At 41.9% G+C, this 19088-nt stretch overlaps 1 protein-coding gene across 3 annotated transcripts in view; it reads right to left on the minus strand.

Moving 5' to 3' along the window:
- Positions 1-2171: 2171 nt before the first annotated feature.
- Mtfr1 (mitochondrial fission regulator 1) overlaps positions 2172-19088 on the minus strand; it is a 32463-nt gene continuing 15546 nt past the window's right edge. For 2 of the 3 annotated variants that reach the window (XM_059254041.1, XM_059254042.1), the window contains 6 exons: positions 14993-15091; positions 10084-10199; positions 5940-6172; positions 4099-4345; positions 2995-3163; positions 2172-2330 (listed from right to left, as the gene is read on the minus strand). In XM_059254041.1, the coding sequence (XP_059110024.1) occupies positions 2274-2330; positions 2995-3163; positions 4099-4345; positions 5940-6172; positions 10084-10199; positions 14993-15091 (921 nt within the window). In that variant the 3' untranslated portion in view covers positions 2172-2273. Of the gene's footprint in view, positions 2331-2994; positions 3164-4098; positions 4346-5939; positions 6173-10083; positions 10200-14992; positions 15092-16864; positions 16976-19088 lie in introns of those variants that run through there. The other variant, XM_059254043.1, reaches the window with a different exon arrangement.

Here is a 19088-nt window from a genome sequence, read left to right on the forward strand (position 1 = left end):
TGGTGTAAACTACTAGAAGTTTATACCCTGTTTTTGAGACAGGGATTTCAATGGCTCCAGAATAAATCCACTTGTCCACGATCATGTATGGCTCCAAATCCAGTGCTCTTGACTCACATTTTCTATCTATGAACTGTCACTACAGCTCTATCAGATGCAAAGTTCCTCTACTTTAAGAACTCTTTCCTTAGCTGTATGTTGTGTTTCATTCAGGCCTCTGGGGTGGTTTTCCTGCATTAAAACCAGTCTAAGAGGAAAGTGAATGATAGATAACACAGCTCATTAAGGAAGGTATCACTGCTTAAAAATGCATTACAAGTTACCCTAAAGCCACAGGTGCAGCACAAAGAACCTTAGCTACACAGGAAAGGAGGTGAGGAAAGCAGAGAGAAGGGAGGTAAATGTACAAGGATAATAGTATAGTCGAAAGAAAATTCAACAGGTTGCTTTATTGTAAAATAGTAACTTTCATATATTGGAATACTAGCCAAATTCAATACTGATATAAATATTGTATTATTGAATAAATAAGTTTCTTAGGTCAAAATATGTGGTCAGGTGAATTTTCTGAATCTCATAAAAGACAGTTTTCAAACCATATAAAACATTTAGAAACAATATACATCAATAACATACCACATTTTAAACTAAATAAACTATGAAAAAATAGCTCAATCTTTAGATTTAGAACACATATTTTCAATAACTTAAAATACCTATCTACACTTCCCATCTCTTAATTCTCCTGGGAAGAACAACTAGTCGCTAGATTTAAATAATCCAAATATTTATTCAAAGTAAGAGATTATGATATTAAAGATAGTTGAGCTTATTGGAAACACAAAAATCATGAAAACTTATTAAGTACTTTAAATTATAACAAGTCCTTTCAAGGCAGTTTTCAACTTTCTAGTAACACCTAAGGTTTATCTGCATAATGCAATTCATCGGCTGACCAATGATAAACAGCTGAAAGGGAATCTATTCACCTATTCAGTAATGTTTCATTGTAAAGGATATGTTGACCAGCATTTAAAATGTATAAATTTAGTTATGCTAACATTTTGTGTTGTTGTGCTGGCTAGTTTTGTGTGCGCTTGACAAGCTAGAGCCATCAGGAAGGGGGGAACCTCAATGAGAAAACGCCTCCGTAAGATCCAGTTGTAGGACATTTTCTCAATTAGTGATTCATGGGGAGGGCCCAGCCTGCTATTGGTAGGGTCACCCCTGGGCTGGTGGTCCTGGGTTCTATAAGAAAGTAGGCTGAGCAAGCCAGGGGAGCAAGCCAGTAAGCAGCACCCCTCCATGGCCTCTGCATCAGCGCCTGCCTCCAGGTTTCTGTTCTGTTCAGTTCCTGCCCTCACCACTTTTGATGAACTGTTCTATGGAGCTGTGAATGAAATAAACCCTTTCCTCCCCAAGTTACTTTTGGTTCATGGTGTTTCATCATGGCAATAGTAAACGTAACTAAGACAATTGTTAATTTAGCAATAAATCATCTTCATGAGGCCACTCATTAAACTGAAAAGAAAGATGATACATTCTGGCTTTTATTTACAAAGTTATTTTAATTCAATAATTTGATTGTTACCACTTGAGAAGTACATTTGCTTCCCAGTATTGGGTGGCAATGAGGTTTAAGCAGCCTTCCTGGCCCTCACTTCCTCTAACAGAAAGCAATAGAGAAACTCAGCAGTAAACATTTGCTGCTGCTTATGTAAACTCAGCTCCAAGAGGAGGAAAATGTGAGAACATTCCTAAGTTCTGTTCGGGCATTCTCACCTCCCGTACTCTACTCTAATAGCAGGGTACACCAGCTGTTCCGTCACGGACCAGTCAGCTCGAAGATGAAGGTAACAGTGTCCTCACTGATGCCATTCATAACGAGTTTTTACATAGTTTTATATCCAAATGTGTGCATATAAAACATTTGCACAGATATTAGTGTTAAGAATTGAGAATGCACAGCAACATCCACAAATGGCCTGTTTGTATCCTGAAGCCCTACAAATACTTTTGAGGCTGGAAGATAAAGCCTGGCTACCTATTTAAAAACATGTCATAATCATTGTGTTAAGGAGAGCTCTAGAACTGACCATCTCATACGAGTCAAACCAACTCCTGTGGCTTCACTACTTCTTACTCCTAATTAGGCTAAGGAGACCAATGAATACTCCAGTCAGGAATTTACTAAATACTGGTGATTTCTACTAGTCAAACTCAGCTCTGCAAGCCAACAGGTGAGACAGGAGTCTTTCTGAACTCATTGTCCATTAGGAGTCAATTAAAGCCTTCATTTTCCCTGTAGACTTCAATATATGCGGGCCAAACTGGAAAAGAAAAGAAAAGCATGAACTAGGTCAACAGGTATCTTCATGCAAACACCGGGCAGAAAGGAATTAGTATTGGAGCTGTCTGCTCAGTCTCTGAGAGACTGGCACACACCTTCCACATCCATGTCGGATCTCACTAGGAAAACTCACAGGGTGCTCCTGGGAGAAAATGATCCTGTTTGGTTTTGAGTAAATCTTTTAAAATTTGAATACAAACACTATACACTGTCATAATGAAAATTTTATTAGGTTGAATTTCATTTTATCATTCTCAAATACAAATAAAAACTTACAGGGAAATTCAGGGTAGACTTTGCTTTTTTCACTTATACTTCTCTGTAAGTTTTGGGTTTCCAAACAGCTAGCTTTTACAGTGAGAAAAAGCAGAAACAAAGATGTCCTTGCAGGGCACAGTGGCACAACTCCTTTAATCCTAGCACATGGAGGTGGTGGTGTTAAGATCAGGACTTAAGCCAGTCTAGCTACAACCCAAGTTCAAGGCCAATCAGGATTTCATGTCTCAAACGGACAAAAGAATCACCTTTCCCCACCCAGCGAGCTACAATCTCCATACAGGTAGAAAATAGGACCCAGTGCATCACGCAGGGGACACACATGGGTGACCTGAATACGAATCACCACCTCACTTGCTAATACTCACCAGGGCTGGCTCTGAGGTGGCCTCTGACTCTGGCTTTGGAATTTCTCTTTCAACTTCACCTTGACTACTGTGTTGATAGCGATAAGCAAACTTCTTTTTCAGAGCCTCTGCTATGAGGGCAGCAGGGTCAGTAGTATCTACTGGCCTAGGCTTGACATCTTTCTCTGACCTTTGAGAAGGGAGCAGAAACCAAAGGGACAGGTCAATATGTGAATGTCCCTAATGGAGGTTCTCTGTGGACAGCAGTTCCTTTGTGACCTAGTCACTACTAGCAGCAGGAGGAAGCTCTGGACTTCACAGCTCAGCATGAGAGTACACAATCAGCTAAAGAGCCACTGAGGGCAGTCAGGGCTTCATCTTCCACAGGTGTCCAGTGCCTCCAAGAGAGGGGCATAGCATGCCTTCACTGAGTGAGTACTCACAATAAAGAATCCACACGCGGGTAATGAGATGGCTCAGCAAGTAAAGGTGTCTGCCATCTAGACTGAAGACTGAATTCAATCCCCAGGACTGCCATGGAAGGCAAGAACCAGTTCCCACACGTTGTCTTCTGACCTCCCCACACAACACATCTGGAGCCTTTACTTTTTTAAGATTTTTTTTTTTAACTTAAGAATGAGAGTGTTCTATCTGCTTGTACAATTTTATGCCAGAAGAGGGCATCAGGTCCCACTAGAGATGGTTGTGAGCTGTCATGTGGGTACTGGGAATTGAACCTAGGTCTTCCAGAAGAGCAGCCAGTGCTCTTAACCTCTAAGCCTTCTCTCCAGTCCCTGGAACTTTTTCTTAAAATAGGTAAACTTTATTAAAGATATGAGTTTATGGCCACAGGGTGATGGCACATGCCTTTAATCCTAACACTCAGGAGACAGAGAGAGGCAGAGGCAGGCAGATCGCTGAGAGTTCGAGGCCATCCTGGTCTAGAGGATGATACTTGGTGGAATTGAGAAGCCTGCCCTTGGCTGTTCTGTATGGAGAAGTCTTTGGAGCTGCTAACCTCTCTTGAAGGGAAAATGGTACCTAGCAGTCATTTTGTGAACACTTCTGAGACAGCACTGGCCCCACAAGACAGATGGGAAGCAAGAACGAAGGGGAGCGCCTCACCTCTTGACTGACCGTAGCTTCACACTGTTCATATCTTTAAGGATCTCAAGCATATTTGGCATGTCAGGCGGCTTTGGGTGGCTCTTCACCAAAGTCTTTCCAGCATTGAGTCTTTGCTCTCTTCGCTCTTTAATCAGATCAACAGCAGACATACTTTGGTGGAGCGGTGGGGGAGGGGGTGGGGGAGGGGGAGGAGGAGGCGGAGGAGGAGGAGGGGGTGGTGCTACCGTGGAGGAATCTGAGTGACCTACAGAGGAAACAAAGAAACAAACATAAACTTTCTGGTAACAGGCAAGAAGACATCACTTTTTAAAAGCAAAAGTATGTAACAGACTTCTGTATTCCTAAAAGCAGTATCCTTAAAAAAGAATCTCAGTTCTATAAGGAAAATGCAGTTCAATTGCTGAAAAATGTCTGAATCTGAGCTGCTACTCCACTGAAGCCAAACTCACCCAATGGAAATGTCTCATTCAAATGAATAAAGGTGGTTTTGAGATTTTAGATGCATCTGTTTGTGGTACACAGCATAATCACTCAGCAAAACAAAAATAAAGCAGTCTATACTTGAAAACATTTGTCCTCAATACACGCTGGACAATTCAGAACTATTGTCAAGTATCACAAACACTTGCATCATAGCTGTGTGCTTTGGGGTACATGCCTATAATGTCAGCACTTGGGAGAAGGAAGCAGGAAGATCACACCAGTTCAAGGCCAACCTGATCTAGATAATGAATTCCAGGCCAGTCAGAGACACAGAAGAAAACCTTGTCCCACAAAACAGTATTACACTTAATTTTCAACAAAAAAGAAAGAAAACGCCTAAAATTCATTGTTCCACCTAATTCAAGTTAACTTTCTCTGCTGCAGAACAGTACTCATGAGCACTTGGGGGCAACGGTTACCTGTGGAGAGTTGTACTGGAGTATTCAGATTCTAACTAAGACTCAACCACCTCCAGTTAGCTCCCATTTATGGTAGTTTTCCTAGTCTACCAGCAGAGGGAGGTAAAGAAAACACTTCCAAGGTAACAGAAGAAAAAGGCAGAACTTGATATGCGAACATGTCTATGCAAATCACTAAACCACCCCTCACCTTCCCGTGCGCAGAGCCCAAAGCACCTTTACCCATCATGCCACACTGCATGGGGATTCCAAGATGATTCAAACACAGGGCACTTGCTTTGAAAGAAACAACAGGGAAAACAACCACTACTTTCCAACAGACTGGCAGGCTAGGATTTCAAGGCCAGTCTCTTCTCCATGGAAAAAACCACCACACTAACTAAGCCAACAATATTAAATCTAAAGTCCTGAATCTGGTTTCTACTCTGGACAAGAGGAAGAGAATGGCCATTAGGTATCTACTGTGTGCATTTATTTACTTTCCATACTTAACGGCACAGACACTTGGTAACACGGGTACTGTTATACCTAACTTAGAGCAGAAAAGAGAGGTGAAATTTCAGATGTTTGCCTCAAGCCATGCAAGCATAAACAGCACCTGACACAGGTCCCACCCAGAAACTGGTTCCTTTCACAAGTGGTTGTCCTCATGTCTGAGAGAAGTGGATATCAGAGGGAGGGAGCTAAGCTTCCCATAAAGCAGTCATTCATAACAGCACACTTCGGCAGGCATTTCAGTGTTTGCCAAGTAGATAATTCCCTGGTCGTCTTCTCAAACACAAAGGCGCGTACACACGTACACACACACACACACACACACACACACACACACACCAGGTTCACAGAGGGTGGACTGAAGAAGACTAATAGCTCGCACTGTCCTACCTTCATCTACCTGTTGGCTAATCACAAGAAGCCAACACAGGAGCCACATACCTGCACCGAGACTCTGTTGCTCCTGTAGGGTCACAATCTTGGCAATCTGAGCTCGAAGGGCAGCGAGCTCATTCTCAAGTGCGGAGATCTTCTGCAAGGCCTCCTCACTGGCCAGTGTTGTCTTTGGAGGGTGCTCATCTTGAGACAAGTTTGGTAAGGAAACGTGCCTGCTTGGGGGCTTCTCAAAGCAAGGAAGGTCATCCTCGGGGGGAGACTTGGACCTGACCTCTGCCCTGTACGGAAAACATAAAGGTGGCCATCACAGGGCTGTTAAGGAGACATGAGTAGACACCCACACGATGCTAACACACAAGGCAGCATTCTCCAGCTACAGGCCAGCACTGACTCCTCTACTGCCTACAGTGCTGAGGCACCACAGGAGCCCAGACAAGCTGCTGTGGTCTGTGTTCTGTTTCAGCTTCAACTAAGACAATTTTCATCTTCTAAATGGTATCTAAATGGTAATCTAATCATAACCAACAGATCAAACCAGAAATTTATGAGCCCGTCTCTAGGGTGCTGGCTTCTGCCACTAGTGCCAGCATTCCTCATATATGACAAAACACATCAAACAAGAAATATGAGGACAATATAAGCTAACCACATCCCAGAAACTGAAAGGAAAGGGGAATCAGTGTCATTTCCCCTTATACCCACGCTGTGAAAGTCTGAACATTGCAAACACTGTTCCCTGGGCTCTGATCTGCCAGTCACTGGGAACACTACAAAACCAGAAGAACTCTTCATGAGTACAGGAAGCAATTCCTGGTACGAAGATTGCTAATTCAAAGTAGTCTGGACTACACAGTAAGTGGAAGCCAACCTGTGCTACAAAGAGCAGAAAGAGTTGCATTGTGCCCAGCTTAAAGACTGCACTTTCCAGTTCCTCTTGCAGTTTGGGGAACATGTAGCTGACCAGGCTAACAGAGCTCCAGACAGAACTAGGCAACAGCTGAAGGCAGCCAAGCCTCAACCTTCCTCTGCGCTGAGACCAGTGCAGTGCACAGGGGTGTTAGTGAGAGCAGGTAATGTGGCAGCACACACTGGAGACTTCGCAAGGCTGGCTCCATGACACCAGCTGTGCTCAGAGATTTCTGAGACAGAAAAGAAACCATTTGGCAAGGAAAGTGGGCTGCCACATTATCCAAACCTCTTTCCTCAAAGCTTCTCTACCACATGCAATCAGACTAATTCTCTTTTTTTGAGGAAGGGGCTCACTCACTGTGAAGCTCTGGCTGATTTAAAACTCTCTAGGCAACCCAGCTTTCAAGGATACCCCAACCTCTCCCCTCAAGTTCTGAGATTACATGCCCCTGCCACCATGCTTACTTTAAATAATCAAATGTTACTAATCGCAGGTATTAATCAAGTCCTTTAAGCAACACTCAATTTAACTTTTGCTTCACTTGATATTGGTGTTTTGTTTTGCTTGAGAACTGTATAAATGACTCTTAGCTTTAAGCATTAGGAACTGAATCTGGGTGTTTCGCTCAAATCTCTTTATGAGTAAGTTAAAATGTTTGCAAGTTGCCTTTTCACCTATAAGATTTAAATAATAAGTTTCAAGAATAAATGCCTGCTCTTCCCCAGTCCTTAGCCCACCTAGTATCATAGTAGTAACTTTATTTAATTTGGAATATGTGTGGGATAGCGAAGCGTTTGGGTTCTGAAGCCTTGATTACTGCTTCCTTTTTTACCTTGACACTGAGACGAACAAATGAGGAAATTGATTTAAAAGATGAGTGAAAAATAAACCTTCACAAAAACTTCCAAAGGCTGGACATGGTGACACATGCCTGTCATCCCAGAACTTGAGAGGATGAAGCCACAGGTCATGAGTACAAAGCTAGCCCGGCCTACACAGAGAAACCCCATCTGAGGGCTGGGGATATAATGCACTTCATTCAGTGGAGTACTGGGTCAGCATGCACCAGGCGCTGGCTTCCAACACTGCACAGGACTAGGTACAGCAGACTATGCCTACAATCCATGGATTGTGGTGGCAGAGGCAGAAGAGAGGAGTTCAAGATCAATCATCCTTCATTACATAGTAAGTTCAAGGCCACACTGGGCTACATGAGATCCTGTCTCAAAAAACAAGAGGGTCTAGAGATCATTTAGTTGATAGAAAGTGCTTGCTGCACAACCTTGTGGACCTAAGTTTGATCCCTAGAACTCATGTGAAAAGCTAGGTGTGGGTGTACATGCCTGTAGCTTCCGCACTGTGGAGGCAGAGAAGGTGGATCCCTGGGACTCAGTGGCCAGGCAGCCTAGCCTAATCGGCAAGCCCAGGTCCTAGAGAGATTTTGTCTCAAAACACAAGACGGACAGTACTAGAAGAATACCTGAGGCTGACCTCTGGCCTCCACACATTTGTGTACGTACATATATGTCGACACACATGAACAAGCACACACCACACAGCACACACATACACAAAGTAAGGATTACATTTCTACATAATGACTATAGATGAATATTAATTATCATTTTCCTTTTCATTTGACTGAAATCTTAACAAATATAAAAACAAAAAGAAGTATCTAGCACAGATGTTTAAAAAACAGAAAACAGCTGTGATGTTCCTTTAAAATCATTTCACCACACCGGCTCTGCTAGTGAGATTTCTTGTTTTACCTGTTCCACTTGGCTCCCACATACGCTAAGGTAGAAAAGCAGAGGCTCTTGGGTAAAGTACGATGCTCTGACATTACCTAACTTATTACTGTGCTGGTTTGTCTTACATCAACTTGATACAGCTGGAGTCATCTGAGAGGAAGGACCATCAATTGAGAAAATGTCTCCAGAACCATGGTTCTCAACCTTCCTAATGCTGCGAACCTTTAATACAGTTCCTCATGTTGTGGTGACCCCAACCATAAAATTATTTTGTTGCTACTTCTTAACTAATTTTGCTACTGTTATGAATCATAATGTAAATATCTATGTTTTCCCCTATGAAAGGGTTGTCTAACCTACAAAGGGGGTCAAGACCCACAGTTGAGAACCACTGCTCCAGATTGGCTATAAACAGACAAGCCTTTTGGGCATTTTCTTAGTGATTGATGGGGGAGGGCCCAGCCCATTGTAGGTGGGGTCACCCTTGGGCTGGTGGTCCTGGGTTCTATAAGAAAGCAGGCTGAGCAAGCCTTGGGGAACAAGCCAGTAAGCAGCACCCCTCCATGGCCTCTGCATCAACTCCTGCCTCCAGATTCCTGCCCTGCCTGAGTTCCTGCCTTCACTGCTTTTGATGATGAACTATTATATGGAACTGTGAGTGAAATAAAAACCCTTTCCTCCCCAAGTTACTTTTGGTTCATGGTGTTTCATGACAACAACAGTAACCTTAACTAGGACAATTATCATTCTTCTGTGATGGAAGAGAAGCCACTCTTGGCTTGACTTTACTTTGAGACAGTCTCAGGTGTCTCGGCTGACCTTTAAATAGGGTCTCCACATTTGAGAAACAGTCCTCCCATCCGTTCACCTCCTGCTGATCCCTCACATGGGCCTGGCACCCACTGCTCAAGAAGCCAAGCTAACTTCCCTCCTCATGCAGGGACTTTCTCCACTATTAGGAATCCTGACTTCCTCCCCCTGGGATCTCCTCCAGCACGGTGTGTCTCTTACCTGACTGTATCTGCTCTCTGGTGCCCAGTGGAGAGTATGTGCTGAGTAACTTCCATAGACTGACTGCAGAGGGGATATTCTCCGTAAGCTTCCAATGAATGGAAACACCTCTAACACTCACTTGTCCCCTCCTGTAACCCCGATTACATGACACAATCTTGATACAGTTTTTAAGAAACATTCTTCCAGTACACAAGTTCCCTATGATCTGATGGATCGCTGTGCTCCAATGAAACTATTGTAACTTACCTAGGTTGACAGTTCTTTCTGGCCTCTTATGCTAGAATATAACTAACTTCCTGAATGGAAGGAAATTCTGTGGTTCACAAGGACTTAGGACATATGTTCTTGGGAACTTTACAAATACTAGATTCCGAAAAATAAACCACAAAGAAGACTGTTCAAGAAAAAATGAGCAGGGCCAGATATCACCACACAGGATCTTAAAGTATTCCAACACGTCCTTGGAAACAGCAGACACTGCATCTCAGCCCCAGCAGCCTTCCAAACCAACCTGAGTCTTGTTGAGCACTCTCCTTCTTCCGTGGCTACCCATCCAACATCAGCAAAAGATGCCACCACATCCTCTCCTGGGTGGGCAGGGCTCCCTTCTGTGGCATGGCTGGTGAGCTGGAAGTTACAAAGGGAGAAAGTTCCTTATCTGTGAAATTTCACAAAAAATTAAAAACCAAAGAGACACTGTCAGCTGGTGTTAGAACACATGGTTGTCCAGTAGCTCCATGGCAGGCCTCCATGAAAGGGCTGACCAGTCACATCACGTGCCACCCAGCCCTGGCTCACAACCTCTGGATTACAATTTAACATTACCCAAGTTTCACATCATAATTCATTTACTTCGTTCATCCAAAAGCGTAAGAAAAAATTAGATTCTAAGTCTTACAAGTCTGACTTGGAGCTAGGAGTGCAGCTTAGCAACAGGACACTTCCGTGGCACTCTTAGGCCCCAGCTCTCTAGCGCCCAAAACAAACCAAAGATGCCACTGCTTCCTGGAGAGACTCAGGGAAGCAAGTGTGGGAGGGCCCAGAGTCAACAAGCCCACCTGTGGTGAATGCTCTGTGCACTAGTGATGGTGATGTTAGCACTGGCTAGCCCACCTGTGGTGAATACTATTGCACTAGTGATGGTGATATTAGCACTGGCTAGCCCACCTGTGGTGAATGCTCTGTGCACTAGTGATGGTGATGTTAGCGCTGGCTAGCCCACCTGTGGTGAATACTATTGTACTAGTGATGGTGATGTTAGTGCTGGCTAGCCCACCTGTGGTAAATACTATTGTACTAGTAATGGTGATGTTAGTGCTGGCTAGCCCACCTGTGGTGAATACTATTGCACTAGTGATGGTAATATTCTTATCAAAGTGACTGCATTTAAGATCACCCAGAACACTCGGGAGGCAGAAGCAGGTGGGTCTCAGTGAGTTCAAGGCCAACCTGGTCTACAAAGTGAGTTCCAGGCCTGCCATGGATACACAGTATAATCGTGTCTTAAAAAAAGAAAGGAAAAAACGGAAGACACACCTCCTGGTTTCAGTGAGGCAGGAAGACCTACTCTAGATGTGGTTAAGAAGGGAGCCAATGGGCACCAGCAAGCGTCTCTATTTTCCGACTGCAGACGAAGGCGTCACCTGACCCCGCCCCCCATGCCTTCCCCAACATGATGGACGCCCTCTACCCTAAGTCACTCTGTCAGGGACTTGGCCCCAGCGATGGGCAGAGCAGCTGAGACAGAAACTGCTATTCTGTGTGCAGCACTTGTGCTACAGTACGGAGGGGCTGGAAGAGAAGTGCTAAACACCTTCCGTCCCTTACATTCTAACAGAGCATTAGACAGCACGGTATTAAGTTTTAGCACTATTACAACATGAAGAGCAGAGGAAGAGAGTTCTCTGCCTAAATTTCAACACAGGGTCAAAGAAAACTATCTTGAAAGAAACACCGAAGTAGATTCTAAAACGTATCTAGGGGCAAACAATTTAACTGAATTAAACTTAGGCTACATTTCACATATTATGTGTCAGAGTCAGAAGGTCAATAGCTAACAATTTAAAGTGTCCAAATAAACTTCCTAAAGGTGAGGTGGAGAGGGGCTGGGGAGCTAGCTCATTAACTTCCTAAAGGTGAGGTGGAGAGGGGCTGGGGAGCTAGGTTGGTTGTAGAGTGCTTGTCTAGCATGCAAAAATCCTAGCTTCGGTCCCAATGCATCAAAAGGAAGAAATAATTCAAAGAAACAAGACAACTCACTTTATAAGTGAAGAAAAAGAAGCAACAAGGCCAAAGATTTCCTACCACATTCATCAGAACCGCTGTACTGGGAACTGTCAGTATTTGGACCATCTTCCTGTGAACACAGGGCTCCATACACCAGACCCTGAAGTCTGTGTCTTTAGCTATGCTTTATTTTGGAGGAAGGCTGAAAATTCTCTAATTTTTATAGAAAAGTAAAAGGTCTTAGTCAAAAGTAGATTTCATGTGCTATAAGCTTAACATCTTTACAGTCTGTACTTGCCTAGCATGTGGGAGGCCCTAAGCTTGATCCCCAGCACCACAGAGAGCGTGATGGAGCTGGAAGCCAGAGGATCAGACTTTCAAGGTTACTCTCAATTGCATACAAATTTGAGGTCAGCCTGGGATATGTGACCGTGTCCCAAAAACAAAAAGGGAAAAGGACAGGAAAACAGAGACTTGGGTCAGCAGCACATACTTGTGCATGCCGGCAACCCAATACTAGGCCGTAAGGGGAGATGATCAGGGATTCAAGTCCAGTCTTGGCTATAGTCAGACCTTATTTCAAACAAGGAGGAAAAAAAACAGGCCACATTTAAGGGCTCAAATCTAATTTTCAAGGTTTTATAAATGATGACCATTATGGATCACACATTGTTTCTAATTTTATGTCTGAGTTTGATCCCTGAAACTCACATTGTGGGAAAAAAATGACTCCTGCAACTTATCCTCTGACCTTTCCACAGAACATGCATGCATACATGCATGCATTCATACACAAACACAGACACACAGACACACAGACACACAGACACACACACACACACACACACACACACACACACACACACACACCCCTCTCCCAGGGCTTATTTTGCAATCTTACTTAAGTATTTATTATGCCATGTACATGAACACATGGCACATGACCAGTGATATGAAGATGGCAGTGAGCAGTCAAGATCTGTCTCTCCCATCTTGATCTGATACTCTCCCCAACACAAGCTGTTCCCCACTGAAGCCAAATTCAATTAAGAGACAAAAGAAAACTGACCCTAAACTTTTTAAAAGGCCATTTCAGCTACTGCTTGAAAAGAACCATTCACTGAGTGACTAAGCATGACACGGGAAAGGTGATTTCCAGGTCAAGCAGAAGTGGGCACTGGCGAGGGGAACAGACCAAGTTCTTCAAGCATGATTTAGACATCACTCCCATGGGCATGCACGGATAAATGAGAAGTCTGAAAACAAAGGACTTACTGTTCATTTGTAGGAAGGTCCTGTCCTGTTAAAGCTACTGTTAGCAGAAAAGATTGAAGAGTGAAGACATAGAAATGGAGAGTAGGCACTGTAGTTTTAAAGTTTTAAGAAATTCATTTGAATTTCTTAATTTGAAAAATAGTAAACTAAAACTTGGCAATATCTTAGAATCTTACCACAATACTCTTGACTAATTTAAAATAGTCTGATAATGTAAAACCATTCTGAGAAATGGACTTCAGCAACAAAATGCTTAGTGTCCATGGTGGGCTGGCTTCCAGGACACCTTCCATACATACCAAAGCATAGTAAACATGGGTCACTTGCTCTAAAATGGCTTATGCATTTACATATAACATGTCCACACCCACCCATATTCTTCAACCATTCATCTCCAGATTACTTTGTAATACCTAACTACTCTAAGTCTGTTTATGCTTCGTATACATGGTTTTGTGGTTTTTGCAGACATTTCTGATCCTAACCCTGTGTTTATTAACATATTTGCTTGCTTAGTGTCTCTCTAGGTGAATAACAACACCTAGCAAAAAGTACAAACTTCAAGTCTGTTAGAGAAAAACTGGCCATTTTCTTTAAGTGGCCATTTTGCTCCCAGATTTATGGATGACCTGTTGTGGAACTGTAACTTATTACTTTCGTAGTTACATAACTTCTCCAATTCCAAAAAACCACTCCTCGAAATTCAAGAAAACAGTCTGGAACAGAATTACCAAAAAGAATAGTCAAGATCAACTCACCCAGAGGCTTGTCCCTTGCAGCAGGTGGAATTCAAATTAACCAACCTACCATCACCTCTTACCCTGGTTATATTTGTGGTCACCCGGATGTATGTGTTCTTAAGGTTAAAACATTAAAAATGCACACTTCCAGCCGGGCGGTGGTGGCGCACGCCTTTAATCCCAGCACTCGGCAGGCAGAGCCAGGCGGATCTCTGTGAGTTCGAGGCCAGCCTGGGCTACCAAGTGAGTTCCAGGAAAAGGCGCAAAGCTACACAGAGAAACCCTGTCTCGAAAAACAAAAAACAAAAAACAAAACAAAACAAAACAAAAAAAACCCAAAAAAAAAAAATGCACACTTCCGTTTCAGGGTTTTTTATTTCCATTTTTGTTACAGAAACATGGTATTATTATGTAGCTCAGGCTAGCCTGTGACTCCTGATCCTCCTAGCTCAGCCTCTAAAGTGCTGGGATACAGGAGTGTCAACCTCTTCTGTTTTTACTTCACACAACTTAGGAATCCATAAAAACACAAACCTTCAAGTTCTTCACAGTGATGAACATGTATTGCTTGTTCAACCCAAGGAACACTCGTGATTTCTACGTTTGTTTATTTATTTACTTATTTGCTCTGTGTGTGTGTGTGTGTGTCACTGTGAGTGTGCAAATGTACCATGAGGGTCCTGGGGATCAAAATCATCATTCTTGTTGTCTTGCTGACCCCAAGAAACATTTGTAAGTGCAAAAGGTACAGATAAATGGTAGAATATTTGCCTAGCACACCTAAGGCCCTCAGGTAAACCCTAGCCACCACCACAAAAAAAAAAAAAAAAGCAACAAAAACAAACAAAGGCCTTCTTTAGGACCAGAGTAGCTAAAGAAGGCCTATTAAATAACCACCCAAAGGCCAAATACGTTCCAGGTCACCTGGGAATTAACAACTGTCTTATCACAGGTCTCCCAAGCTTCCACTAGGCATTTCAAGGAGGATAAATGTTGAGGATCTGGAATAATCACTTCAGAGGAACTAAAATTAGAAAGACCTTTGCTGTTAATCCTCTCTATTTCAGTGTTATTAATAAGAGAAAGCCTCAAAAACAATTCAGTATTTCCAAACCACATTGCCCATTCACATTCTAAGGCACATATTATCATGAAAATCTGAAAAATAGAAAACAGTACCTGAAATTGAACTCTTGGACACTGAATCAGAGATAAGTTGGTACCAATTTTCCTTACGATACTTCGAGATGAACCATATGGTTTTCCAGACCAAAGTACCTAAGGAAATAGGGAAAACCAAACGTTTACAAAATTTCTCAAACTGTTACTATAATATATTGGCCTACTGAGTGCATGTTAACATATTAATCACAGTATCAGAATGTTCTAAATGTTCTAGGAAATAAGCTAGTATTTCTCAATTCAAAATTGAAAGGATAGATAGCTAGACAGACACTTGGTATTAAAGTGATAAAACTTCAAAAAGATATTATATAGAAATACAGCATAGTATCTAGCAATTTTTTAGTTTTTTGTGTTTGTGCATGTGTGCGTGCTCAGATGTGTGTACACTGGCTTATACATGGAGGTCTGAGAACAGCTCTGTTGAGTCTCTTCTCTCTTGCTACTTTCCATGAGTTCTGGGGATCAGACTCAGGTTGTCACTCCTTGGCAGCAAGTGGAACCATCTCACCAGCCCTAATAATATCCTCCAGCAAACTTAAAATAATACTGTATTGGGAGTACAAACTATTTTCTTATGATTCTACAGAGAAAATGCTGCTGTAACTATTCTACCATATTTTCAATTTTAGAATTTTAAAAACATAAAACTTTGGAAATGTGAGCGAGGCACTTCTGCTATGGTGATTTTTCAAATTAAATCCAAAATCAGTATGAGGCTTGAGGAGTGATTTTGTGTCATGAATAGCATTTGCTACACAAAAGTGACAGACCAAACATTAGTGGGGATAAATCCAGTCGCACTGGCACCTTCTTGAAGGACCTCATCTTTAATTCTTATAAAAATGCTATGTGAGTTAGGAGTTGCCAATAGTGAGGGCTATCCCTCTGGGAAGATAATATACAGTGTCCTAGACTATACTTAAAAACTCCATAAGCAAAATCCATGCACATAAATGTTAAGCCACTGCAAATTACACCTGTAACATTACCTCTCCTTACCCAGAAAATCTAGCTATGTTGGGTGCTACAACTAAAAGCCTAGACAGAGAGGTACAGGATGCAGCACAGTACTAAGAGTAATTTTCAAAGAAAAAGACCATACTTTACTCAAACGTTCACATTCAATTATCTCTTAATTCTAAATAAACACTAACCAGATAAAAGAATGGACACAGTTCCCTTTTTAAGGTCAGTCAAAATTCTAATTTAAAGGATGAAATTACGCTAATATATTAGTGTAATTATGGAAAATTTATGACCAGCAGTTGGTATCCATTTATGTGATGCCTATAACACTAAACCAAACTAGATCTCACACCATTCTCTAAGCACATACAGCATATGAAACAGTTACAGAAATAGCTTTAAATTCTCAAATTTAACAATCAAATCCAATTTAGTATACTAATATGTATGAGTCAAAGTGAGGTTTGTGGGGTACATATGGTACCCCCCTCATGCATTTGCCTCAATGTTTTAAAAAGTTTTCTATCATATATGCTCCTGGTTTCACTAACTTTTACCTGGGAGAACTCCAGAAAATTGGCTATAACAGCCAACAAAATCCGGAATTCTTTCTTTATAAATGTAAATAAAAAGTGATAGCACAATTTGGAAATTTGGGTCAGCAGATAATTAAAATACGAACTAAGTTACTCAAAGATTTAAGAGGCAAAGCTACCCAAGCTTACAGCAAAGTATCAAAGGCTCCATGGATTACAGAGGGCCAGTAGCAGTCTTCATTACATGAGGACTAGGAAGAGCTTCTGACAGAGGAGACTATTCTCACAGTTCTTCAGAGGTAAAGAATCACCAGACAAGAAACAATAGAGTCATTATGAAATAGTCACTAAGCTAACTTTTTACCTTGTACATTTTAATAGGTCTTGATCTCTTAAAACAAAACCCATAGGGCAATAGTGACCACACCACTCACTCATTTCTTTTCCAATCTTCCATTTAGTCACAAGCAAAAACTCTATGATGTAGGAAAAATGGAATGCTATTTGTGCATCATAATGTAACGATTACCTAGTCGGAAGTGAACCTCCACCTCTCTAGGAAACAAGTTCCTGCCCAGAGAAGACAAAAGTTCACAAAGAAAAACTCAGAGGGCCTGCCCAGGTCAGGAGCCAGAGCGTCTGCCAGCTTCCAGTGACCCTCACTAGCATCTTCCCATCTGTTTAATACCAGGGGCAAAGAATGCCAGGTGCTTTCAGGAAGAGAGGTGGCCAGTGAGCCAGCTTTTCACTATAAGGAATAAGTAAACTGTTCAGGTTTTTGCCTACAAAGTCAGAACAGATTGCTTTGTGTCATTATTTTTTAAGCACACACAAGAGACTAACATAATGTTGCTCTTGTGATCCTTGTGAATTACCCAGTACTTCATATGAAAACAGAATGAAGCAAAGGTCTATGTAACAATGACTGGAATATTTAGAAAGAAGAGTCACAGCCTCCATTAGATGGTAAGAAATGAGGAAAGAACGGCTAATTTCCAGAAGTCTGACGCCAGGTCCTTATACTTGTTTTTTTTTTTTTTTCCTTTTTCTTTTAATACAGCCCTCGCAGTGGGGAAGAAATTGTAAGTGGCTGGGAAGAAACAGTGAGCAGATGGCACTGAAAAGTCACCATCTGTGCACTGGGGGGCTGCGTGACCCAAGTGCATCTCCTACCCTAACTTGGGGCTGAACTATGCTTGTCAGAATCCTGGTTTGGAGAAGGGCAGACTCTCTCTAGAGACAAACTGTCATCATTTTTTTTTTTTTTCAGATGTAAGAGAAAGCAGGGAGAAAACTGTCATTCCTAGAACATTTGATCTAATTAATAAGACAATCCACTTCTAAGAAGAAACTATATATTGCTTTATCTATGAAAATTGCTTAAAAATCATCGACTACGCCTGTGGATTTGTGCATGCCTGTGTCTTGCAGTGACAGTCCATAACACTTAGCAACAGCGTTTCCAAGTGATGACAGCAAGGAGACAAAGGGAAAGCAACTTGTTCTTTTTCAATTGTGAAATGCTGCTGTAGAAGTGTTGATGCTCCAAGCTAGAATCTGAGGCTGGCATCTGTCCCTGCTCAATATAGGAATCCATTAGAAACTAATAGACATTATCAATTGAAAGAAAACATTTAGTCAAACAATAAGCTTTTTCTAGTATTTTCTTCAAACTATACGATATAGTTTGAGTCTCTTATCCCTGAAATTATTTGTAAATTAACATGTACATGTAACATTTTGGGGGGAATCCACACCACTAATCACAATGTTTAAAGAGATCCAATAAATATATATTCCTAATTCCAAAGGAGCCAAAGAAAATAAAAAAGGGTGCTGGCATGGGACAGCCCAGATACAAATGCCTGTACACATACACCACACACGTATGTACGATAGTAGAATCCCCAACTAGAGAGTAGGCTTCTCTCAGTTCTCCCAGCCTTACCCTTTACTCATTAATACTCTTCCTCCACAGAACAAAATGAAACAAAGGGATAACTAATGTGTACTAATAGATTGCTAATACAAATTACATATTGCCTTTAACTTTTCAAACAGAAATTGCTGGGACCAGTTCCGGTCATACTTGAATGCGGGCCTGGTGTAATACATCACTCTGGAGACTGAGACAGAGGGATCTTGAGTTCATGTCCAGTATGGCCTACACAGTTAAAATTATCTCAAAAAAGTCTAAATAGAAACACAAATTTTGAAATTTCTACTTAAGGATGAACATATAGGACTGAGAAAAAATTCAAACCTTATGAATATGTTTTAAGCAAAAACAAAGGTTGAAGTATGGCTAGTGAGATGGCTCATCAGGTAAAGAAGACAGTAACTAAGCCTGACCTGAGTTCAATACCCAGAACCCACACTGTGGAAGGAAGGAGAAAACTCACTCCTCTAATTGAAATTCTAAACTTTTCTTTACATTTATTTGTGTGTGTGTGTGTATGTATGTATGTGTGTGTGTGTGTGTGTGTGTGTGTGTGTGTGTGCGCGCGCGCGCGCGTGCGTGTGCGTGCGTGCGTCAAGAGACCCGAGTTTAATTCCCAGCACTCACATGGAGGCTCACAAACAGTGGT

The sequence above is a fragment of the Peromyscus eremicus genome, chromosome 2 (genome assembly GCF_949786415.1).
Source record: "Peromyscus eremicus chromosome 2, PerEre_H2_v1, whole genome shotgun sequence".
In the NCBI taxonomy this organism is placed as follows: domain Eukaryota; kingdom Metazoa; phylum Chordata; class Mammalia; order Rodentia; family Cricetidae; genus Peromyscus; species Peromyscus eremicus.